The sequence below is a fragment of the Athene noctua genome, chromosome 4, assembly GCF_965140245.1.
Source record: "Athene noctua chromosome 4, bAthNoc1.hap1.1, whole genome shotgun sequence".
Classification (NCBI taxonomy): domain Eukaryota; kingdom Metazoa; phylum Chordata; class Aves; order Strigiformes; family Strigidae; genus Athene; species Athene noctua.
Window position 1 is genome coordinate 36058760 of NC_134040.1, and position 27194 is coordinate 36085953.

The following is a 27194-nucleotide window of genomic DNA, read 5'->3' on the forward strand; positions in this document are numbered from 1 at the left end:
GAAAAGGACGATGAGGTCTTTCTATTGAAGCAATTGACCCACAGCCTAGTATTCATATCGGCAAGCTGTTATGGATAGATGCAATACTGCTTAGTTTACTCTGCAGTAAAGATGCAGTCAAAATTCCATTGGAGTAGTCGTTTACCAAATATTATTCTTTGGTTTGGCTTTTATAAAATGAACACAGAAAATACATGCAATAACTGAAGTAGAACAATTGCATTACACTACTATTGTACTAGCCAGCACAGCTGCTTTGCTTTTAAGAAAAGTGCAGGTGGGAGAACTAGGGATATGAATAAAACCAGAAAAATGCTACTTTCCAGGAGATAGACTAGTTCCTGATGCCTTTACGTGCCTTTGGCATTTATCACCTTTTACCATTGAATTTACAAACTGCTAAATGGTCAACCAGGGTAGATGATAGCTCAGAGTAACTGTCACCTGGCTTGCCTGAACTAGCAAGTGATCTTAAGGAGTATCAGAGTTAAACATTAAACTAAAACTGTGACTGACAATCATACTGATTCAAGAGAATATGAAACGCTTTAAAATGTTAAGTCCCTAATTGAGTAAGTTTATCTTTTTGCGATCTAATCTAGTCATTTATTTTGAAGTAGTAGCACAGTGCATTTTTCTAAACTTTTTCTTTTTAGTAACATTTAAACAGAACTCAGTCGTTTCCCTGTTTGGTTGTGGCCTGTTGTTTATCTCACTTTTTCCATTATAGGAGGCACATTACATGAGGATTCCATTCTGTATCTGTGAATGGCTAAGAATACATTTTCCTCACTTCCTGATATTCCAAAATCCTTTCTTTATGAACTATCATATGCAGCAAGTGAGATCTTTGACGGACTAGCAACTGGCATATTTCTTAAGCCTGTCTTACATGATATTCTACACCAACAAAAGCAATGTTGAGTCATTTAAATTTTGTTTTGTCTTGCATTTTTTTATCTGCTCGTACCATACTTTCCATAAGTTCTATCTTTTTGTAGGTTACCTATCCTGTCTTTGCTGTAAATTACCTATCATGGCTATACAGTCCTTTATCTATTTTCTTCGGCTTTTTATTTATTCTTCCATAGGCATAGAAACTGACTATTTCCAGTAGCTTTACCCTGGATGGAACTTACCATAGTCTTTACCCTTTATTATTTGTAAGATTCTTGCTGAAGATCTGTTCTTTCCATTTGAATCCGAGCAAAGTATAGTTAAATTGATGTTTACATCTGTTGGGTGGCGGTCCACAGCACATCTGTAGAACAGAAAATATATGAAAATCCATGAGATAGATGAGTTCATAGTATATAATTATCAATAGTATGATGCATCATATTTTGAAGGATTAGTGTTTCTCTGTGTGCCTACTCATTTGAGCACGTCATGCCTAGCCAAAATAGAAGTGCGTCATATTTGTATACAAGAAATAATACACCTTTCCCATCCATGCACCATTTTTTATATAATGTGAAGTAAAACTATTTTTTCCTAGTGCTAGAATGTACTTTGATCAATAGCACCTGAAATGAATAGTGCTTTAATCAAGCTAAATGAGTTAACTTACATGTTATAAGAATTTTGGACTGTTAAAATGTCCAAGGATAAACTACTTATCTGAACAACCTGACTCTCTGAATTTTTTCAAACCATGAATCTAAATGTCACTTCAGTACTACCACCCACCTAATTTGCTGAATTATGTGTTGTTTAGATAAAGCATTGTTCTCCTCCTTGTTATTTAGATATCACCAGATGTTCTCATTTGTTTTCCACGTTCCTTTTTTTTCAGTCAAGATTCCCATCTCAGCTGTGTTTTACCAACTCTATGCTTTAAGTTATCTTCTTTCATAAAAGTAATGATTTTATTATTCACTAAAGCCAAAAAATCCTGTACTTTGCTTCTGTCATTTCAGTCGACTTGTAATAGTTGTGCCTGCTCTTCTCCTTCCCCTTTGCCAATGTACATTTATTTCTAACTGTAACATATGTGTGGAGGTGGAGGAGTGGAAGTTTTAAAAAATTAATGAGTGCCTTTGTTATTAAAATTTTGTTACCCAATTTATGAAAGACTTCTGGTTGAAAACAGTATCTGCTCCAGAGTAATTGAGTTTAATTGAAACTTACTTACCGGCCTGGATTGTGGAGTCCATGTGCAAAAATCTCAGGAGGTTGGTTTGTGCTATTAAAATGTGGGTTGCTCCGTGGTATGGAATAAGGGACGTTGCACAGGTCAGTATTTACGTCAAGGCGCAATACAGAACCTGTAAAATCACTGAGAAAGTTGAAGGATAAAATAAATTGGATTTAAAAAGTATTTTACTGGTAGATTTAATCCATATAATACTACAGTGAACCAGCAAAATAAACCACCCACTTTACTGAATAATCACATATAGATTGGTTTTATGGTACATGCAAGTCCAAAGAATAGTAGCAGAACCTGTCAAAGATTCAGTTTGGCCGATATGTTGCCTTGTTATGTGCACACTAGAATGGCTCTGACCATGCTGTTGGGAAGCAACTTGATAATAAGAACAGCTTTGCATACATCAGTATTGTTTTATGGCTTCAAACATACAGCTCTTAACTCTTTTATACTGTATCTCCTCTAGAGTAACTGCAGATATATTCACTATGTAGTCACATAATGCTTTTCGTTAACACTTAGGATGCTACTCTTGATTTCAATGATTTCTAGTCACAATACAATCTAAAGATTAATTATATATTAATTAAAAAAATATATATTGGTTGAAGGAGATGTGAGGGTGTAAGGTGTTTTTTTTTAAAGAATCAGAACTTTCTTATTTCATGAAAAAGGACAGAGTGAAATGTTTTGCCTTACATTCATGACTGTGATGGAGGAAGGGAGGACAAGAATGTAAGGAGTAGAAAAGCATCAAAACTTTTTTCAGAAAAATGAAAAATGTGATATTTAAATTGATTCCTTTCTATCTTCATCATGAATCCATTTCAGTCTCCCCTTGTTTTACATTAATTTAAAATTGGAATTACTCTCTGGCCTTGGTTTTAAGCATATCCTCACTGCAAAGGGCAGGAGCACCTGCTCTTCTGATGAACCAGAAGCCTTTGTGCATGGCAACTCCTTTTAGGTCTCTGTGGACACTTTCTCTAAATTAAGGCAAATGTTGCAACTCTTACAGAAAATAATGAAACAGAGGGAAAAAGCAGGTTGAGAAAATTGTATGGATAGAACCGAAGTAGGATTGCTTCCTATGCTCTCTAGATATTTTCCCAAGTGATAGAGTGTTGTTATTGACTCTGGTATGTGTTTGTAGACACTTTTTTAGAATGTTTGCTCAATACAGTTGTCTTGTTCATGGAATAATAGTTTGGAAAAAAGAAGTCTAAACTGTGCTTAAATACAATTGCATTTACTGATGAGGGCTCCAATATTTAAATGATTTGATAGCACACAGCTACAAGATGTATTTAAGCAGTAAGACTTCTGAAAATCAGCAGTTTACTAAAACCAAGCAGGGAAAATATTTAGGTTATGTAGTAAAGGAAGATTTGTCCTAGCAAATTCTGATCATTTTTGATTCAGGCCCCAAATACTGTGCAAAACCAGAAGATAATAAAAGAAATCTATTCATTGGTAGTTTTTGTACCTTAAACCATCCATCTCCTCCATATCATCTAGAGTGATCATGCCATCTCCAAGAAAAATGTATAGGTAACCATCTGGGCCAAACAGAAGCTGTCCTCCTAGGTGTTTTCTGTGTAGTTCTGCTACTTCTAAAAACACTCTTGCTGTTCTCATATCAACTTGGTGTGGATTTTTCCTGCAATATAAAGATATGAACACAGTTTTCACAGTTCACTATTATTGTTCTTCTCTTTAAAAATAAACTTGAGTCATTCAAATTATACTTTAAGATGTGGATATTGTAACTTGGTGAAAAATGGCAATAATTTCTGAGAAATTTAAGTTTTCCAGCATTCACAAAAAAAATTTTGCTGCCTATACGCAATAAGTAGGAAATAATTATAATTTTAAAATGGCAGAGTAACTGAAAAAAGTCTTAAAAAGAATAAACCAGTGTACTTACTGGTGTTCCAAAACTACTGTTTGAAATAAAATCAGCAATAATTTTTCTGCAAGTGCCCCACTATACCCATTGTAAATCTGATAGTTCATTTTAGAAATGGGAAACACTAAAATGAAAAGGTTGTTGAGAAATACAGAATTTGTGAATTTTAGACTTCTACTGATACCTGGATACTGTGTATTCTACGACCCTAAGGATGTGGTCATGAGGTCCAATAGCCCACCGTTCTTGGTTGGTGGTATAAGACACATACAGCTTTCCATTTTTCTTGTAATTGGGATGGAATGCAAGGCTTAACAGTCCTCTTTCATCTCCTCCCTGCAGTCAAATGAAAAACACAAAGAATTGTGAAGTTAATTATGTTCTTTATTGTGTTTCAGCTGGAACCCCCCCAAAAAAAAAAAAGTTTCTTTCTTGTGGATAATCTTTGCCCAAACTCTTTTATTTCTTTCCTGACTACTGCACAAAAAGGATTATAAAACATTTCACTTTGGGGAAGTCTTTAAAAGTTAGAACAAGACAATTGCCTTATGCAGTTATCTATGCACAAGTCTCTTACGCCACTTTTGTGGAGTGATTTGTGTATGTAATCTTTGGGAAGCCATGAAGACAAGTTTAAGTGCTGTGAAGGATTCTTTGCTGGGTTACTAGGTTGCTTGTAATTCGTAGAAGACAAATAAAAAGGTCTATAATCAGCAGTCACTTCTAATCCAAGTATCCAAAACCTAAAACACAGTGCTGGCTGCCAACTCCCACTGTCTTGGCAATATGTTTAGAAAACAGTTAAATTGCTTGTGTAATATGTAAACCTTTGTTTTACCCTGGAGGCAGCAACATCAGTTGTCACAACTATGGTGGTCTGTTCATCATAGCTAGTATACTGTAGGTAATAAGCAGCCTTGGTCTCTGTGCAGAGAAACCATAGTTTTACATGTGGTCCTTCAATGGAAAGGTTTTTGTTATTTTTAAAAATAAAAATAGAAGAATTTCTGAACAACTTTCTTTTGTTATTATGTTTGCCACAAAGATCAGTACAGTTATATGTTAAGCATCAAATCCATCTAATGTACTGTGACAATGCAAATACCCTGTGTACTGAAATAGAAGGCAATTTTCTCTTTGGCTTCTAAAAATGTCTGTAATATTGCTATGCCTAAAATTGTATTTGTACAAATGAAAAATAAAACTTTGATTCATTTGTTGCTCTTGAGGTAATACAGGGGAGAGAAACTGAGACATAGAAGTAAACAGAGTACCTAATTAAAAATTCAACTTAAATTCATATATGTGATTATTCACAAGCTGATAGTTGTTTTGAAGTTTAACTCGGGGTTTGCCAGCCTTTCAAAAGCAGTGACTTCTGTTGTAGATTCAAGTGCTCCAGCTCTGCACCCATAAGGAGACAACGTTTTGCAACTCTAACCACACCCATGATAACTAATTATGAAATTTTAAATTATAAGAGAGAATGAAGCTTTTAAAACGTATTTGCAATTCGGAGTGATGGATGGGCCTGTCTTCCTGTTGAAAGACATCCCACAAAAGACCTAATTGGGAAAGTGCACAGCTTTAATTTATTTTAATTCAGCATGATTGCCATACTTCCTTTTTAATCACAACCACGAAAGAGAAACCTGAGTCAGAAATGGAGACCTAAATAGGTCGAGAAATTTCCATACAAAGAGATTTGTACAATGAAATATGGATCCTGCTAATTTGTAGGCAGCCAAAATTTGCTGGTTTGTTTGCTAGAAAAATTTAGTTTCAGGGAGTTATCAGAGAGGTTAGTTTTGAAAGTCTAGTTAGCGCTGCCAAATCAGTTGCAGCCATCACGGATGAAGGGACTGGCAATCTAGGTCTTTCTCCCTTATGAGCCAAAAATAATTCTGCAGCTGAGTCTGAACTGATGGTAGATACTATTGTATGAGTTTCTAAGAGTTTTGACCAAGTTGCTCTGATAAAGTCTGAAGCAAAGGGAGGCAAATCAGTTGCTTTGGGAACAGTAAGGCATATTTCAAAGATTCCTGATGAATGATTCTATCTGTTGTGCCCAGACAAAGACAGTCCTATTTTTTTCTCCTGAGAGATGAGTTCAACTCATTTAAGGGCCCAGGAATGTCAGTGAGTCACACTAGGCCTGCCATTCAAGGTGAGCTATTGAAAGTATTAGTAAGAAAAGATCTTTCTGTTACTAAGCGGAAGATTTTATTTAGCACTTGATGTCATGGGAGCAGTCTCAGTGTGAAAGTGAAGTTGTTGAAACCGTAAACAGGTGAAAATTAAATTAAGAGCTTGAAGTACACATGAAGCAAGAATTTGACAAACGAATGAAACATGGGACCTGCAAGGTAATTAAGTGTGGCGGGTTGTATTCATAGGATTAGGCCAATATTTCTACTAATTGCTGTCTTGCATGATTCTATTAGACTGTAATATATTACTTTCGTTGTTTGTAGAATGTATCTATAGCTTTCTGAAAATTCATGCTGCTTTCTGTTTTTCAAAGTGAACCAAACACACTGTTCTGAAAAGTCTATTTACTTGTGCACTTAACAAAAACTTTGGAAATATCGCTCTAAGATACTGAAATCAGTGCAGCATCGAGCCATTAGTTGGCTTATGGTCAACTAGAAATCCAGCTGAGTTTTTCCATACTGTTTTTTTTTCTGGTTTTGGAAAACAATTGTTCATGTGTACTTTCAGCTTTATCACTAAATGTTGTTTCCATTTAGATCACTGCCACAATTTCCACAGCTTTTGAAATGATCTTTGTGGTGCCAGAAAGTATATAGTTTTCTGTAGTGTTATGTCTTGTATGTTGTGGGGTAATTTGAGAGATATCCAGCAAAATCCCTTACAAGCAGTCATTTTGGTACTGTCAAGCTGAATAATTATGTACCAAGTGTAAAATTTTCAGGTTTTCCCTAAAAAGTAATCCTTCCTTTTATTTTTTATCAACAGACTTTTGATGCCTACTGTGAAACCAGCATCCCAGGCTTTATAGTCTTGTCTTGTAGTTACCATGTGTCAAATATCTATATATTTCTCTTGGCAGTTTAATAACTTATTGACATCTTTTCTTTCTAAGTTTGCCCTTAAATGAAGCCAGCACCAACAAACTGTAGATGACATAGTAGCTTGTATAAGGTTCTGCACTACACTATTTGATGGAATAACCATTAACTTTTGTCAGTTGTATAAGGAAGGGCAAGAAGAATGAGACAAATTTTTGTATTCCATTGGGATGTCTGTTGAAGACAAAGAATGATGGTTGGCTGACATGAGTATTAATTACCTAAACATACTGTGGACTGGGGCCAATGTGAAATCTCTATCGTAACTAAGCCTGGAAGCTCACACTTCCAATGTCTGCCTGTGCAGCAATTTAGCTTGAATGCTCCTATCTTCTACTCACAGTAATTGTATGTTTTGCACCAATACCACACTTGTTTCAAAATTGATTTTCTTTGGGCCAGATTATAACCTTCAGTTAAGGAGTGCTGTGAAAGAAAAAACATTGCTTTAAAAACCAGTTTGGTCAAGTTTAGGACCACAAGCATCACAATAATTTAATCAGAATTATGTTAAGTCAGTACAAAGCCAAGTAAAGATTAATTGTATGCATTAAAGTGTTTCTTTACTTTTCATTTTTAAGTGGTTGGTTAGGTACATTATGTCAGTTCTGAAAGTATATTACACCAGTAAGTTCTCAACTGAAGTATATTTTTAATATTTCTTTTTGCATTGTAATATCTGTTGTAATATATTTATGCTTGTAAAAATCAGAAATAACTGTACAGCACAATCCACTTTGTATTCTAATGCTAAGAGGAGTAATTGTTGCACATGAATGCTGGATTTTTATAGAAAGATGCTCTTTTTGCATAAGGACTCCTTAGAAGTGTTCTGTACTTTCAATCTACATGTTTCCAAACATACTCTGGTGTATCTCTGACATTATATATAGAAATGTTATTATATTATTAAGGTATTATACTTCTTCTGTAATACAGAAACATATGCTGTAGTTATTTTTAAGACATGCTACCATTTCATTATGTCAATATATGTATTATTTCCTGTAGTAAAAATAGAGAAATACATGGGAATGCCTTAACTGGTACTGTTAACTATTTCATTTAACATAGATCATATTGTAAGCATGACCCTTAATCATGTAACCTTAATAGTAATTAATTTTAGTAAGGAAAAGAAGACATGACCATTTATTTCCATTACTCTGTGTGGCTTAATAGTGAACAATATAGGTAGCAGATTCTGAATTTTCTTTTAAAATTGATTTTACAATTCACTCACATAAAATAGAGGTATTTATCTGGCCAATGTCACTCTCATGTTGGAAATGAGTAACAACCTTTTTTAAAAGGAGTTATGCTTAAATATATATACTCAGTGGTCCTTTGTGGCAAAATATTAACTCTAATGTCTTTATATCATTTGTTTTCATCTATTATAGAGCAAATGCTGGGTAACTTGTTGAGGTAGTATGATCATTCTTAATTTAGTTTATTTCCTATGTAATAACTGCCATAACTAATATGCATTACTATGTGTTTGATCTTAAGGAGTTTTATTTGTAAAAAAAATGGGCGAAGGGGTCATGGAACATAAAATCTCTTATCAGGCAATACCATATGAACCCTTCAGAAAGGGATTTTTAATTAGGAGATCCCAAAAGAATCTCAGTTTATTTGAACCTTTCTTTACTGGATCTCTCTGTAAGGCTGAAGATCAATGTCAGGTATTTTTCTCAGTGGGAAGTGTTTGCTTAATTGACATATTTTGGAAATTTGGCCCCAGCACAGGATAGAAACTTGACTACAGCAGAAATAGATGCCAGCAAAAGGTCTGCTGCAAGGACATGCCTTGCTTTAAAAGCTGCGTCAACTAATTTGAGAAACACAAGGTGTAGGTGCCTCTGACAGGTGAAAGGGGACAACAAATACAAGATGAAAAAGAAGAAATTGATTGGGCTATAGGTATGGTTGTAGGAATAGAGCTCCTATAGACCTCTTGGGTGTTGAGAACTCATGTGCTTTGCTATCCGAACATCTGTGGGGCCTGAGGCCTCTGGCAAGGGAAGAATTTGTAACATAAGACATTTACCTTAGGGAAAATACTTACACTGATGTCATGGCTCAGTATAGTATATATACTAGACCCTATCTCCCAAGCATTTCCTTTTTCCTGTTGTGCTGCAAAGGTTCATTATTTTTCTCATTTATAGATGGCTTTTCAGTCATCTAAGGATTTTTTAAGAACATTTTCAATATTTTTTACTGATTTTAACAAAAGCACTATTTTAATACTTGACTTAAATATAACTTTAGATGCAGGAATGCTTTACAATTACATTTATACAGGAAAAATACTTAGAAGGCCATACTCTTCCTTGGAATTTAAGCATAAATCTTACTGAAATTGAAGGTGGTTTTTGTTCAGTTAGCTGCAGGGCAGGATTTGGCTGAAAATCATTGATGGCCAAAGTGCACCCGACACAAAGTTGTCTGCTCTGATGTTTGCAGTGACATTTAAATGCTCATTTTCTTTACAGGACAACTGAACTCACAATAAAGAAATTACATCCTACTCCTTTAGTGCTCAGTGAGTCAAAAAGTCAGACCTATCAAAAGGTACTAAGAAGGTGATTCATAAGACCAGTTCTGCATGGATTTTGAATGGGGCTTCTCTGCACTTAGGGAGAAGTCAGAGTACCTATTCACAGCAATTACACACTCATATTTATTATGCAGCATAGTTTTCCAGCAAAAGAATTCTTGAGTGACCATAACTTGAGCACAAAGAATTAAAAATCGTTTAAGATCTAAAGATTGCACTGGAACATGAAACCTAATTCTTTTTTCCTTCTTCTGTTGCAGCAAAGACAAAATTTTGATGTGGCCTTGATAATTTTTTCTTTTCCTTAACTTCATAGTCCTTTGAAGATACCAGTCACTAAATGCAGGACCTTTCACTTCTGGTCCTAGTCCTCTGTACTTATTTTTTTTAATTCCTCGACTCCAGATTTTGTTGTTCTGCTGGGCAAGTCTTTAGTTTAATCCAAATGACAATCCTCATCCCCTGATAATACAATTCTTTCTTCCCATTCTCCTAAAGAAAGTATATGAAACTTATAAATGCAGATACCAACCCAACACAAACCCACAGCTTGCCTCCTTCACACTCTTCTAGTAAGACATGAATCCTGCTTTGACATCTCTCCCAATTATTGGTTAGAAGCAGCTAAAAGCTTTGAGACTGCCAAGAGCCAGCCAATAATTGAGTGGTTTTGGGCAGAGTGACATATGACTGTGAGTGTGCTTGCAAGGAGGTGGCCATGAGCCCATGTGAGGTCTGCATCTGGACTGCGAAACTTTATGTACTACACTACTTTAGGAGAATTGGAATAACAGAAGACAGTGGAAATCAGTCCCGGAAGAGGGAGATTCAAATAAAGACCAGATGATTATTTCATTCAGTAAAGCTGGCTCAGGAAGGTGTGAATTACACACTTTCCTGCACCACAGAGGCCTCTTGAGATGTAAGCAGCATTTATCCTCTGGGAACACAGGTGGTGATTCCACCTCTGTCCCCAGCTGGATTTATTTTCAAGGAAGCTTTACATTCCACCAGCAATTCAATGAGTGGTTCACCAGCGGAGGCCACTAAGGGAAGGTAAAAAATAAGCATGTTCCTTCTTATTTCCCTGGCATGCCTCCACTTTCTGATATTTATTTATTTATTTGACATATCCGCTCTCCTATACTTTTCAGCATTCATTCTTCCACTATAGACTGTCTTCTCCTGACAGCTTTTCAGCTACATTGGTCTGAGTCTATTGTTTTGTAGAATTAGCCTACTAGGAAAGCGAGGAAGCTTCCCTCAAGTGAACAAGATTGCAGTAAGTGTTAAGAAATTTACTGACCATGAAAATCCTTCATTAGTACGGAGAATAGACTTGATGACCTTTGTATTTTTTCTCCTTCTTTCTGTTGCTTTTATGCTTTACCCACCTTTTCATCCCACTTCTGTGATAAAGGCAAATTTTACAACTCTCTTTCAGTGGGCAGTCCAATAAAATTGGCTCAGATGATACCCCAAAAAAGAATAGACTACATTACATTAACATTCACAAACAGATGACATGATGACAAGAGACTAATAATCCCATTTTCATTCACCAAAACCATGACTTAACCTCTTCCAATCAAGAATGATTTCTTTTTTAACTTAGACCCTATTTTAATGCTATCTAGCAGTATTCATCTGTAAACACACAAACAATACAAATTAATCTTATGAGTGATTTACTTTCTACCAACACTAATTGTGGTCCTCTCAGACATTTACTCTGGTTTTCTCATGCTTTCATTCCTTCACTTATATATATAAAACATCTTTATTTTTCAGTGGCATGTTTCATAAAATTTTTCTTTTTGATTAAAATACAGGTCTAATGACAGAGAGGTATAAGAATTATAATTCAATGTATAAGTTGCTTTTATACTGCATGACACTTTAGCCAATCACTCCTGCTTTTCTCATTGCTAAAGATAAAAATACGCTATGGAAAAAATAAAAATCTTACTGTGGTGCAAATATCTCTCTGGGCTGCTAAATTAAGACTTTTCATAAATGTCCACAAAAAGTCTACAGCACTTTCAAATGAACTGTAAGACTTTTTTTTTTTTTTTTTTTTTTTGTGCTGAGGGAAAAAAAAGAGGATGTATGGTGACACATAGCAAATTTGACAGTGCTTATGTAAAATGAACCAACCTACAACAAATTCTATACTCCGATAATTGAAAACAAATTCATGCTGTTTTACCGTGACCACTTTATATGGAAATTTAGGGATGTAATTCAGAACAGAACAACAGTAATTATCATACTCTCTGCATTAAATTAAAACCAGAAATGTTGATCTGTCTAATTGTAGGCATTAAAAAATAACTAGTTTCAAAAAAGAGAGATGCAAATGGAAAGATGCCCTGATGACATTACTCTGTCTCACAAACAATTCTGCCTTTCTCCTTTGGCTCTCAGTAATGAACTGTTGTCTATTAAAACAGATACTTGCTTTTTTTGGTTGCAAGGCAAATGTTACATTGACATGAGCTATGTATTTAAATATTGTGGGGCAGGGGGAGAAAGCAACAAACCACACCCAGCTTGAAGGAAAAAACCTACAGATTTCCACTTAGATTGGTCCCCATGTCTCTACTGTTGTCTGTATGCTAATGGATATTAAAACTTGCTCAGCAAGTGATGAAAGTAAGTTGCTAGCAGTCTGCATCTTGCAAAAAAAGAAATAAATGCACACCTTAAACAGGATGCCTTTTGCCAGAAGGTAATAAAGGACTTGAGGCACTTCATTCAGTCCACACCATTTGTGTTTTTCCCCAAGCATTACTATGGTGATCATTCAAGTTTGCAACATGAACTGGATTAAACTGAAGCCTCTATGAGCCTGGCTCTGTCACTGTTTTAAGAGAAGAGTGAGTTCAGTGACTTATCAAAATTATGCTAATCTTCACTGTAAAAGACAAAGGTACTTTTGTTCACTGAAGGTGGTGTTCACTTCAGCAGATTTCGAGCTTGAGTCATACGTAAGTGGAACCAAACAATAACAAGGACAATGGCTCATCTAGCATGGAGATGTCACCGACGTTAAGTCAACCTATGCCTTGTGTAAAACTGCTTCCAGAAAGAAAAAAGAAAAGATGCATCATTATCATAGCAGACTCCCTTCAAATGGAACAGAAGGCCCAATATGCTGACTGGACCCTCTTCTTAGGGAATTCTACTGCCTCCCTGGGGCCTGGGTTGTGATGTGAAAACTCCCTACCCTGGTACCCTCCATTATTTCAGGTAGACAGAGATGAAGTTGCAACAGGAAGTCTGAGAGACTGAGTCAGGTCGACTGGTTAAAGAATAAGGAGCACAAGTAGTGTTCTACTCTATCCTTCCAGCTGCAGGGAATGATGAGAGAAGAAACAGGAGGAACATCAAGACCTGGCTCTGAGCTTCGTGTCACCAGCAGAATTTTGGTTTTTTTTGATGATGGGTTGCTCTACATGACACCAGGCCTGTTGGTGACAGACAAGGTACACCTATCTCAAAGGGAGAAAAGGATCTTAGTGCAGAAGTTAGCAGGGCTCATTGAAAGAGCTTTAAACTAGATTTGAAGATGGAAAGGGATAAAACCAGGCTCATTAGAGATAAGCCTGGTGGTGACATGCCAATGTTTGAGGGACAGTGTGCTAGTGAGATCCTTCGGTCTGCTGTCTCAGTGAGGGTAGGGCATGGGGATCCATGTGGCAGCAAAGACTCAAGGGTTATTGATGTTTGAAACCACAGAAGCACCTGAGAATGGTCACATAGGTATTAGGGCTTCTCCCCTCAGAAGGGTGGCGGGATCAATAGCCCAACGGAAGTGCATCTACACCAATACATGCAGCATGGGCCACAAACAGGGGGAGCTGGAAGTCATTGTGCAGCAGGAAAACTATGACACAGTTGCCATCAGGGAAGCATGGTGGGATGACTTGTACAACTGGAGTGCTGCAATGGTTGGCTATAAACTCTTCAGAAGGGATAGGCATGGAAGGAGGGGCAGTGGGGTAGCCCTGTATGCTCGGGAGTGTTTTGGTAGTCTAGAGCCTAATGATGGTGATGGTAGGGTTGGGTGTTTATGGGTAAAAATCAGGGGAAATTCCAAGAGGGCAGATATCATGGTGGGAGTCTGTTATATATCACCCAACCAGGATGAAGAGGCAAATGAAATATTCTCTAAGCAGCTGGGAGAAGTCTCACGATCACTCACCCTTGTTCTCGTGGGGGACTTCAACTTACCAGATGTCTGCTGGAAGTACAGTACAGCAGAGAGGAAACAGTCCAGGAGGTTCCTGGAGTGTGTGGAAGAGAACTTCCTGACACAGCTGGTGAGTGAGCCAACTAGGAAAGGTGTCCTGCTGGAGCTGCTGTTTGTGAACAGAGAAGGACTTGTGGGTGATGTGATGGTTGGAGGCCATCTTGGGCACAGCGATCATGAAATGATAGGTTTTGATTCTTGGAGAAGTAAGGAGCAGGTCAGCAGAACTGCTACCTTGGACTTCCGGAGGGCAGACTTTGGCCTGTTTAGAATCCTGGTTGACAGAGTCCCTTGGGAGGCTGTCCTGAAGGGCAAAGGATTCCAAGAAGACTGGACATTCTTCAAGAAGGAAATCTTAAAGGTGCAGGAGCTACCTGTCCCCGTGTGCTGAAAGACAAACTGGTAGGGAAGATCAGCCTAGCTGAACAGAGAGATTTGGCTGGAACTAGGGATAAAAAGGAGAATTTATGACCTTTGGAAGAAGGGGCAGGCAACTCAAAAGGACTATAAGGACATTGTGAGGTCATGCAGGGAGAAAATTAGAAGGACCAAAGCCCAAGTAGAACTTAATCTGGTGCACACACTCTTTGCTTGGTAAAAAACTGGCTGAATGACTGGGCCCAAAGAGTGGTGGTGAATTGGTGGTCAGTCACAAATGGTGTTCCCAGGGCTCAGTACTGGGGCCAGTTCTGTTTAATGTCTTTATCAATGATCTGGTTGAGGGAATTGAGTGCACCCTCATTAAGTTTGCAGACAACACCAAGTTGGGCAGGAGTATTGATCTGCTCGAGGGTAGGAAGGGGCTACAGAGGGATCTGGACAGGCTGGAGCGATGGGCCATGGCCAATTGTATGAGGTTCAACAAGGCTCAGTGCTGGGTCCTGCACTTGCGTCACAACAACCCCCTGCAACACTACAGGCTTGGGGAGGAGTGGCTGGAAAGCTGTCCAGCAAAAAAGAACCTGGGAGTGTTGGTGAACAGCCACTTGAATATGAGCTGGCAGTGTGCCCAGGTGGCCAAGAAGGTCAATGGCATCCTGGCTTGTATCAGGAATAGTGTGGCCAGCAGGGACAGGGAAGGGATCTTACTCCTGTACTCGGCACTGGTGGGAATGCACCTTGAATACTGGGTTTAGTTTTGGGCCCCTCACTATAGGAAAGACATTGAGGTGCTAGAGCATGTCCAAAGAAGGGCAATGAAGCTGGTGAAGGGTCCAGAGAACAAGTCCTGTGAGGAGCAGCTGAGGAAACTGTGGTTGTTTAGCCTGGAGAAAAGGAGTCTCAGGGGAGACCTTAGTACTCCCTACAACTACCTGAAAGCCAGGTGGGTGTCAGTCTCTTTTCCTAAGTAACAAGCAACAGGACAAGAGGAAATGGCCTCAAGTTGCACTAGGTGAGGTTTGGATTAGATATTAGGAAAAATTTCTTCACCGGAAGGGCTGTCAAGCATTGGAACAGGCTGCTCAGGGAAGTGGCTGAGTCACCATCCCAGGTGGTATTTAAAAGACGTGTGGATGTGGCACTGAGGGACAGGGCTTAGTGGTGGACTTGGCAGTGCTGGGTTAACAGTTGGACTCGATGATCTTGAAGGTCTTTTCCAACCTAAATTATTCTATGATTCTACATTTCAAATTGCCTTTTCTTCTTATTTTAAGAAACTGGAAAATCATATTATCTGAATGGTTTTTGGTGAGGGAGTAGGAGAGAATTTGAAGGATAGAAGTTCAGGTGACATAAAAACACAGAACAGAGACAGGACGCATATGAAAGATTAACTGTAATTGATGCTTATATTCCACCTATCATTTTGTCTGGGATTCTCTCCTGAAGGCAGAGCCACCATGTGGAGTGTGAGGCCTGTCTGCAGGCAGCGAAAGATGGGAACACATCACCATTTTTTTGTTGTCAAAGTATGTGTGTGCAAATTCTAGAGATAAAGCAAATGCTATTCTATTCCCTAATACCCAAAGAACTTTTGGACTCTGAAATCTGGATGCATGGAGAGGCACATTTCAGCCTATATTTAACATCAGCTTTCAGCGTAGTTTTGATAATGATGTGTCATATCTTCAGAGCAAATACTGGTTGCATATGTTGCTTGTTTTCTCAGTAGATGATTATGCTAAACTTAATAGGTAAAATCAGAATTTGTATTCTTAGAAGTTCTGTAGTATTCTTCAACATTTTACCAGTAGACATACAACAGACCTACTGGATGAAGGCTAGACAACTATGTTATGTCTGTTTACTTCAATATTAAAATTGTTTATACCTATGTTCTTTGTCCATGCAGCTGTTCCAAAAAGTAAACAGTCTTGTCTTGTTGGCACAAATGCAAACAGAAAATCAATTTAGAGGTCCAGCATCTGCTACTGAGTTTTGAGCTTCCACATGTGAGCATGAGCACTGGAAGTGTATTTGTTATCCAAAATCCAACTGTTTGAAATATGAGGACTGCACTTGCTGGAGTCATGATACAAAGGCAGTTAGAAAATACAGAAAATGCCATTATTGCATTATTTTTTCCAGCAAAAACCGTGCATGTACATCATGTTTGTGTGTGGATCAGAAGTATATTTAAGCACTGCACCCTCACATTTCTGAAAAAGCACTGAATGGGAGCTGGGAAGAAAAAAGTCTTTGAATCCTCTGATACTGCCCAAGCGTTTTTCTCACTGGTACTTTGCCAATCCCACCAGCTTCATGGTGCCTCAGGAGCTGTGTAGCCTGAGGGCAGAAAGGCTTGTCTGCAATTTACCTGCACTGCTGCAGTAAAGCAACAGCTTGGATTTCAAACACTTACTCGAGTAATCAAAGAATTTGAGTTCTTTCAGTAAGTCTTAAAAATATATATGTAATTTGCCAGCTACCTGAAAACAAGGAGTAAATGAATCCAGAGAAATCCAGATTTTTTCCACAGACATTTTGCAAACACCAGAGGAAGCTAAAATAATCAAGGATTTTTGTGCATCACTCATATATATCTCATCTTTACCTCTCAACTAAAATAGTGAAAAAATATTAATAATTTGAGGAGAGACATGAATATTTTTATGAAATGTGCCAAGTGGAAAAACCAGGGTGGTGGAGGATATACGGTTTGCTCTTCATGACTAGAATCTGTATATAAGAGTAGAATGATGGCAATCCACAGCCGTGTTGACAATTCAGACATACAGGAAATACCCTTGTAGGAAACTAATACCATCTGGGTTTGGCCCAAGATGTGTGAATGAGAAGTATGTTTCTTGTTGAGAATGCAAAGATAGTTTTGGACATTGCAAAGAAGGAATGCATTAAGCATGCACAGTTATAAAAATGAAATAGGGTGAGGCATTGCATGCATATGGAATAATTAGAGGAATATGTTTGTGTGCGTCAATAGCTGATGCAGACTTAGAACTTCAGAATTCATTTGTCCTAAGACAACCAGTAAATTACTATGAAAAATGTCTTTGGTATAAATGGCCAGGAGCTTTCTGAATAAAGACAGTATTTGAAAATGCTGATTTGTCTAAGCCACCACGTTCACTGATAGAAAGGGAGGATTGCTTGTGACACTTTGTATTTCGGGGAGAAAAGTAAAATAGTTTTGAAATTGTTAAAACGTCCAGCTCTAGTATTTGTATAAATGGGAATTTTGATTATTTCAGTAAGTTGTTTTCAGTTTAGAAATTAGTTTTAGTTAAAAGAATGTCAACACTGAAATGGAATATTTCATTTGGCCCTTCCTGAGAACCTTTCAGTCCACACTTGGTGAGAGTATGTTTTCAAAATCTCAGAATATTCTCACTCCTCTCTATCCTGTTCTTGCATTAACTGTCTGAGATTTTAGTGTCTGTTCTTGGCATAGGAAGGCTCTCTGGTTTCTAACGAAGCCATTGCCAGCATTCTGAGGTTCCTGAGACTCGCTGCCTGCGGGATGGATTTTTGCCTCTCCCTTGACACCCTCATATACTTGTGAAAGCCCCAGCAGTGCTGATTTTTCTGTTATTTGTGAGGCTAATGAATACCTTGCATGGACAGGAAAAAGTTCCAGACTCTCTTTTTGGTGCACATTTGAGTTATTCTCCAAACTAGCCCTTAGACTACCCTCCATTCCCCTAAGTTCAGGGTCTAAATGCTCTATTTAAAGAAAATTATTGAGGTTAGAAGTTTTGCTAGTCTTTCATGTCTGTCAAGATCCTGGATTAACCCTGTTCCAGGTTCAGAAAGACACTCATTCTACAAATTACCTGTTCCTTAACTGAACAATGCTCATACAGTGACAGTAAACTGTCTTTTATTGTATCTTGGTCTTTATCCGTTTTTCAGCAGATTTTTGACACACCTGAACAGGATTATTGTTATCCCTGTAAACACTGCTGGAGACATTTATTTAACATGTATTAATTGGTTTAGTGCTTACCAAGAAGGCACAATGCAAAGAAAGATGGAAAATTAAAGTGGCCATTTTGATTCTTTTATTTTCCATACTTTTTTTAGTACACATTGAACCTGCATAGCACCTGAGATGTTTGGACAGCATGATCAAAGTCTATTGAATCGAATGTTATTAATACACTAATGGGACACCATCACCTATCTTTGATTGATGGATTACATTCAGGATGACATGGGCTATCTGAAGAAGCCTGCAGGCTGCCCATTAGAGAGTCCATTGCAACTGCAAGTTTGAGCACACCATCAGGGTCCAGTTCTGTGCTTGCTAGCTAATGGACTATGAATATATGACTTGATGGTACATCCATTCCTTGCTGTTTGAAAATGAATTAGGACCCCTTTCAGCTTCATTATAGAATTGTGTGATATTAGTTCCTCCTTTACTAGGCTGTACACACAAAGCACTGCTTCCATTTGCATCTACTGTGCAATGTGCACATCTGCCTTTCAGGAGAGAGTTTATGACTGTGCAAGGCTTCAATTTTCCAAGCTGTTTATGCTTACATATTACATATATACTCACTACATACACATATAAACATGCACATGCATCCTGCATTCAGGCGAACACAGATTTCCTTGTCCCTGTAGGTTAAATTATCATCAAATTTAATTCTTTTTTGTAGTCCCAAAAGCAAAACATGACTGGATATAAGCAGTGCACACATGCTTGATTTTCATATCTTAAGACCTAAATAAATGGTGCTTGAACTACCTTGGATAATTTATTTTATAGTATAAAATAAGTTAATATTGTTATGCCTACAATGTTCAGTTAGGGAAGAAGTGTTTTGAAAAATGTGCATTTCATGTATGTGACTGCGTTTTTTAAAGAACTCATTAAATTATGGTTGTACTACGTATTTTAAATATTGACATTTCTGAGTGGGGTTTAATTTTTATTCTGCCAAGCGTTGTAAATTCCTGTTTTGAATCCTGAGGATTTCGGTGGAGGTGGAAAACCACTAATAATTTCTTCTTGTTCACGCAACTTATATTCACTTGCATGTTTTAACTTGAAGCAGACCTTTTCTGTTGATGCTGATAATACTGTTCTGAGTATAAACGAAGCGCCTTTGGAGTAGGAACGAGTAAAATTTCCTCTAAGTAATGGCAATGATAATTACCTTGATATAAATTTTTTTTTCATAAGGCCTTAATTCAGCAAGTATTTAGGCACATGCCCAAACTCCCTTGATTTTTTTTTTTTTTTCCTAGTGCAAAACAGGATACCATGAGGCAGCTGATTCTCTCCATTTCAGAGTTTACATGACTTCTGGTGTCAGCAAATGAGATCTGATACTATGGTGATGAGGGAATTTATCAATCAAAAATGCTTCTGCTTGAGGGGAAAAAATTACTGGAAAAAAATGAGACATTTCACTTAATGAATCTGACCCTGAGATTTCATAAAGATTTTTTTATGGTCTGTAGCTAACGTGGTGGTTATGCAGCTAAAGGCATTATCTTCACATCATTATAATGAAACATAACACTGGTATCCTTGACTTTATTAGCCAGGCTTCATTGGTATCTGATGTTATATATTTCCTATTATAAATCTAAATAAGAACTTACATTGACCTGCATTAGACCAAACATTAAACAATTTACTAAGATTACAACTTTGAAAGGGAACTTAAAAAAAAAAAAAGTCTTTTAGACCACCAAGAAACAACCATAAATTTAAGGAAATATGAGGTTTCCACCATGTGACTTCCCCTGCAGAGTTATGCAACAGACTGCTGTTACTTAAAGGTCATACATAAAAAATTTATGGTACATTTTTTAAGAGATTTATAGTGTTTCTATTTATACAACTTATATGTCAACAATTTAAAGGTATAGTATACTAAAATAACAAATTAAAGTCTAATCCCTTTGAATCCTTGATAAAACAGAATGCTCTAATATATGTCACATATAAAAGAGTTTAATAAATGTATCTATATTAATTGATGTGTGATGTAATGCTTAGCTGTTTATTATCTATTACAGATAATTTGTTCATTTTTATCCTGAAAATCGTTTGCAAATAGGGTTGATTAGGGGAGCATACTTTGTCACATAGGCCCATGTTACATGGTGGTGTAACTCCCTTCAGAAGAGCTCTGCAGATCAGTCTCAGAACTAACTTTCTTTCAGTGACGAGATGAATGATGCCACTGATACTACCTAGACCTCTTGTTTTGGGATATCTTTGAACTCAAATACTTATCCTTTACCAAAGACTATGTTGGATTCTCTGGAACTAAAAATTTGTAGCACTACATGATGGGACTGCCCCTTAGTTATTTGCTTTGCTCTGAAACAAAGTGGGAGCAGTTACACAGTTAGTCAGCCTTAGCTGAGGCAAGAGAATGACAATGAAGACTTGAGAGGGGGTATTTTCTCACATCACTAGAGCTGCTTTACCAGTAGGGTTTGAACTCAGCCATAGGAGTCCCATTTTCAACCTTGTCTTTGCACACTTAACCCATATACTTATGTATATTTACATCAGGGACTTGAGACTGCAAATGCATCATTTTAGGCCATGAGTCAGAGCCGTATGCACAGATCTGGCAGTGATTATTGATGTTAAATTCATCCCTTAATTTTGCATATTAAAATAATGCATGAATATGAAGGCCCCATTAGGGCACAGTATTTAAGTACCCTAATATGTGTAAGCACTTTGACACCATAAATGTTAATTTCTCATGAAAACAAGTCTTCATAGATAAACAAAGGTCCTAGTATGTAAACCACCCATGAACATGTTCAACCATAAACACTTTGATAATTCCATTGCCTTTGAGGTCAAATGTAAACACATCGCTGAATGGGACAACAGCATTTGGAGAAAGGTACTAATATGGTCGTGGAGATTTGTCTCTACCTGGTCCTGTGGCCTAATCTTGTCCTCAGTAAAGACCCTAAGAATGCAGTCTGGTGGTGGCAAGTTCCTAAAAATAGGAAGGGAAATTCTCCACAAAAGACAGACTCTGTGTTGCTGTGCCACCCACCAGATTTTAGTTATGGAGTCTCTACTGACTTGAATCATGATATCTAGTCCCTTGATGAGTCTCACAGTATTCCTTTAGGGATACCCTTTGTCTGGGCTTGAAAAATGTTTGTTGCCTTGCTGTGGGAGGTACTATTCTATTGGTCTCCTTGGCTATTGCTATCTCCAGCTTTGAAGATAACATACAATGTCTGGGCGGCCCTTCAGAGCTGGAGATGATCCAGTACTTCTTGGTAAGGGGTCCTCAGCAAAATTACCCAATAGACCTTTGCAAAAGTACTTGTGCAACCCTGGATTATGGCGGTTTTTTGCTTTAAAATAGAGTTATTTTATTTCAGCGGATTTTAGATGTTTCTAAAGTTGTGGCACACTTCGATTTGCCTTTGCTGACTGAAGAAACATATCACTGTTCCTAAGCTGGTCATCACCCCTTCATCAGCATAATTCATTTACATAGTAAGAAACTGTTGCAAAGAAATTTGGCTGCAACTGTTCCAGCAGAGTTTATAGGTTCATAGGCCAACCCAAGCAGCAATTAATTTAAAAGAAGATGTGATCATTTCCTATCTTTTATGAGCATTAAATAATACTTTTTTTTTTTTCTTTTGGACAAAAAAATATTTGACATGTCAAATGACTAGAATAAGAGCTGATAGTATCTATGGTATTTTAAAATATTAATATATTTTCAAATAAGAAAATCACAAAGTGTTAGAAAAGAATAACAGGTACTGCATTTTAAAAACTGTTTTTCTTTATAACTGTAAGTCTAGAGTTTCAGAGAGAAAACACTAATAAAAATTAGTCAGTCATCATTATGATGTCATTCTCATAATTTCCCTTGAAGTAAACTAGCAAGTACAAATAATATTTGTAATGTCTGACATCATCTATGTAGCTTTCCATTGCTCAGAGTTTGGGTTAAATTTAGTGATGTTTCCCATTTGTTAGAGAGAACACCTTCTGGGTGGAATGGATTCCATTAAGAAAATCTTTCTGAAGTTAAGCCATCTTTGTAACTTGTTTGAAACAAAACAAAACCCAAACAGGCCAGGAATGATAGGAGTACAGGAGTAGCAATTTGTCAAAAATGTGACCGTCTGTAAGGTTTCAGTCTTGATTCTGAGTGCTCACATGAAAAAAGGAACCATGATTTTCAGTCATGTACTCTTTATAAAGAAAGAAGCATCACTGTAGTTGTTTCACTCAGGAAACAGTATTCCCTTCCATGTGATATATGCCCATTTATCATAGTTTGACCTGAAAAGGCTTCTTCGAATCACTCAGACTTTAAAAAATGTTTTAGAATAGCCATGGATGCATGTTTTGTTGCTTCTGCTTTGAGATGTTAGACATTAAAGGACATTTCTGAAAGTGATTCCTTGTTTTCAAGGTTTAACTTGAAACAGCTATAAAGTGTGTAGGAATCACAGAAAGAGCGATTAGTGTTTCCTCAAAACTAGTCTCAGATTGACCACAAGCACTAACTCACATTTGAAAATCTTAGTCTTACATTTACATTAATTAGAACACTGTCTATTAGGTGATAATTTATGCATACAGAATGGCCAGCCACTGCCTTTCATCTTCCTTTTTTTTTTTCACTCTAAAGTTTTCTACAATTTTTAAAATTGTAATTCCATTTAATCCTTGCTCTTTATTAGTCACAGGAGACATGTCAGTACCACAATATTATCACAATTCTGTGCAATATATATGCTAATAACATTATGTAGAAGATGAGAAAGTTGTATTTCACATGAAACATGTCTTGTTCCACTTGTGGAATACAGAGTCTTGCTTTTTCTGTCTATTGTGCCCTGTGTCTTTTCCCAGATGTAGGCCAATGACATCTGAGCTGCGTCTCCACTCTCAGAAAGGAGCAAAGGAACAGAAGAGATGGTGGTGAGATGTAATCCCCATTGCCTTCCCCAAACCATCTCTGCTGTTCTGCTGTTCTGCTCATCAACATCCTTAACATACTTTTGATCTAGACAAATATGTACCAATTGAGTTAATTTTTAATTAAATTATCAACTGGAATTTTTTATTTCATTTCTAATCATCTCTCAAAGATATGCAGTACACAGATAATTTAGACCAATTTAATCCTAAAACCCGCATAACTTTTTCAGATAATATATTGCATTACTTAATATAAGCTTGAAATTTAAATAAATATTCATTATTCTGATTTTTGTTGTTGTTGTTGTAAGACTTGGGCATCTGTTTTAAATGGCATAATTATTTACACATGGTGACTTCTGCATATGAATGGACATTAGCTAAATGTGACAGCTATTCCAATTCAAAGCAGAAAAAATTACTAGTTGTCAGAATGTTGTGATACATTGATTCAGTATTCCTTGATAAATGCCAAAATTTTCTATTCCCTTCCCTCCCAAAAAGAGGAATAAGGAATTCACCCATTTAAAATCTATACTTAAGTACTGAATGGAACATTTTCTGAAAGAAAAATAGCTAACATAAACATAATTTCTTTAGAAATATGAGGTATGTACTAATTAGCAGAGCCTCACTGAGCTATGAAAACCATATTCCCTTAGGAGAAAAAGAACAATAACTACTGAAAAGTGACAGGCTATACACAATTTGTTCTATCTGAAGAATACAAATATAACTGCTTAAACATATTTAAAACGTGGTAAATTCACTTCCTCTACAAATTCATAAACTCACAAATGTTTCCTTGCAATTGTTCTTGGAGCTGATAGAGGAAAATCTCCCAGGGACACACAAAATGCAGTAAGTGTAATATGAAAATTGCCCTTTCTCATATGCAGATTAAAACAAAACAGATATTCTCCAGAAAACCAGCAGGTTCCCCTATTTTCTTCTCATATGGGCTCTTCCCACAGTCTCACTGCATGAAGGACTTATGAACTTTGTCAGAGCTGACTGTATGGAAGGAATGTGGACTCAAACATTTTTGAAGGCATGCCACAGAACCTCAGCAATCCAGTCTCTTGTTAATTACAACTAATACTGCATTATGTTGTGGAATTTTCAGCTACATAGATGTGTGTACTCAGTATAGCGTGTAGCCAATGCTTGCAGTTATATTACAAGCCTTGCAAAGCATAAGAGGTGTATTGAAGGCTGAAATCAATAGAATAAAACATTGCAGTAGGTTTTCAGCTTTTTAATCTGAAACCTTTAGACTTCATGATTGCAGAAAGAAGTTTGGGAACACAAATCAAGCTAAAAAGAAAGGAGGCAGTGAATTTCCACTCCCCCTGTTTCCAAATGGATTTTTTTAAGCACATGGCTTTTAAGCCAATTTCATGATTTTGGAGTCTGCCTCGTGAGTGTCTGAATTGACAGGATTGAAGGTACTTTATATGGCTTATTTAAAAATAACATCCTAACCCAAGCTATAAATCACGATAAGTATTTAATGCCTTATGTATATAATAAATATTCAAGTCTAAGTATCTGGTTACACAAGTGATTAAGAGTTCTGAAAATCAACCCTTAAGAGACACTCTTCAGTGGAAAGGCCGTTAGTGGTGAGGCTTCTTTCACACCTTTCTATGCATATGTACAGTTCACATCTATTAAGTTAACAGTGGGACAGCACCTGTTATTTCTGAAGTGTTGTGCAAGCATATGCACTTGCAAATCTCATTTGAATATTGTTTTTTGAGAAATTAAAAAAAATCTTAAGAGAGAGAGGAGCCGACCTGCTACGAAGCTCTATAACTGACAGTGGTTAAAGTAACTGGGTGGGGTTTATGGTGGGAAGAGGAACAGAAGGATAAGAAAGATATCTCAGGAAAGGCTATGTCTAGATTAAGGTTTTAATGAGAAAACTTGATCTTCAGTGATGTGGGGAAGAACTACATCTGGCTGGGTAGCCACAGTCAGAAGGAATGAGTTGGAACTACAGATGTATAGTATTGCAGACTTTTTCAAATCCTGTTACATTTGCAACAATACAGGCAGGGTACTGACTGGCTGGGGACAGTTCTGCTTGAAAGGGACCTTGGGGTCTCGATAAACAGCAAACTGAACACGGGCCAGCAGTGTGCCCTAGCAGCAGAGAAGGCCAACAGCCTCCTGGGCTGTAAGAACAAGAGCACAGGCAGCAGGGCAAGTGATCCTCCTCCCTTTACTCTGCACTCACTGGGCTGCATCTAGAATACTGCATCTGGTTTTATAGGCCCCTTGGTACCTGAATGATACCGAGACACCAGAGTGAAGGGTGGTTGGGGACTGGAGCACTTGCCCTGTGTGCAGAGGCCAAGAGCAGAGCTTGTTCAGCCTGGAGAAGAGAAGGCTTTAGGAGCTTGTCCAGCAAGTGGGGCAGTTAAGTTAATTACATCACTAATGCTAGTCTAGGATTTTTGGGAAAACATTTCTGTAGCAGTTATTGTTGGAAAGTCCTAATCAGTAAAAAAAACAGTTCACACATCCCACATAAAGGCCTAACCTATCAAGCTATTGGCTATGTTCTTATGGAATTTCTCTCATTTTCTTTTACTGTTTTTACTAGAATCTTTAGTCTTGACCTGAGAAGTTTCCAAACAACAGTTTCCTTAAAGTCAGACGAGGAATTCTGCACTTGATTCATGGCAGGGACTACAATCTGTAACTTGCATATCCTGAATAACTTCCTTGATCATCTCTATACAGCAATGAGTCTCTTTTGCCAAACAGTATTTAATTACACAGAGTAGCAGAGCAGGTCCTTGTATGAGTAAGTACCATTGACTTTATATATGCCTTTGGAGCTGCTTCTCTGAATTTCATCTGCCTTAGTGTATATTGTGTCCAATATTTTGTAATTTTGTAACTGTCCCCAGAAGTAGATCTTGGCAGGCCTTTGCCACTGTTGACAGCCTTGGAAATACTTACTATTGCATCCAGCCCTGATATAAAGCAGACTTTACATGTGAGTCTGATAGCCTAAATGAGTTCCCAAGCCACCTAGCTTTGCAGCTTATTTGGAGTTTCACACAAAAGATAATTTTGAGATGTCTTGGTTCTGCTCCACAGAGGAAAGAAAGCAACAAACATTAACACTAAAATATTTCTGGACAAGAAATCTGAAGCCAAGATTAAAGGTGGTAGTTGTATAGACTCCCACACCAGCAGAGCTAGAACGTACCTGCACCCAGTTTTATTGACATATGACCCCTTTCCCTATCTGGAAAGCTACATGGCTGCTGTACCTTTTGTAAACAACTGGATAATGAATTATAACAGTAGGAAAGCTACAGGCAAATCCTTAAGTAATTTGAATCAAAACTATCAAAGCAGCAGCATGTAACGGACAAGTGATTATGTTGCTCAAATGTCATTCCTTTTATGTGTGACAATTCGTTAAATTTTTTCATCAAAGAACAAAGAGAAGGCAACATTGCCTTCTCTGAAATTTATTACTTCACCTATTTCTGCTACATCTTATTTTTTCCAAATTAAATATATTTTTTAGATGCCACCAAACAAAACCCCTTTTCAACACCATTTAATCCAATTGTGTCTTGCTGAACTCCTGAGGATGCTGCTGGCTTATATAGTGACAGTGTTCATTCCCCTAAGTACTTCAAACTCTCTTTCTTTTTCTCAGCCTACAGGTGGAGAAACAGAAAACTTAAACACCAACTATAGGCTGTGTCTTTCCCAGTCTCTCTTATGCAAAGAAATCAAGCTCTATCTTTTGCTTTTATACTCCATTGGTCTAGCTATCTGGCCTCTGCTAAAGACCATCACCTAGCTTGAGGAAGTTCTCTTTTATCACAATGTA

The 27194-nt window shown here is 37.3% G+C and overlaps 1 protein-coding gene across 1 annotated transcript in view; it reads right to left on the bottom strand.

Annotated features, from left to right (window-relative positions):
- HHIP (hedgehog interacting protein) overlaps window positions 1-27194 on the bottom strand; it is a 72113-nt gene that overhangs the window by 15248 nt on the left and 29671 nt on the right. The window contains exons 5-8 of the mRNA XM_074903869.1: window positions 4246-4397; window positions 3639-3812; window positions 2135-2278; window positions 1140-1261 (exon numbers count right to left, since the gene is read on the bottom strand). Coding sequence (XP_074759970.1) covers window positions 1140-1261; window positions 2135-2278; window positions 3639-3812; window positions 4246-4397 — 592 coding nt within the window. The remainder of the gene's footprint in view (window positions 1-1139; window positions 1262-2134; window positions 2279-3638; window positions 3813-4245; window positions 4398-27194) is intronic.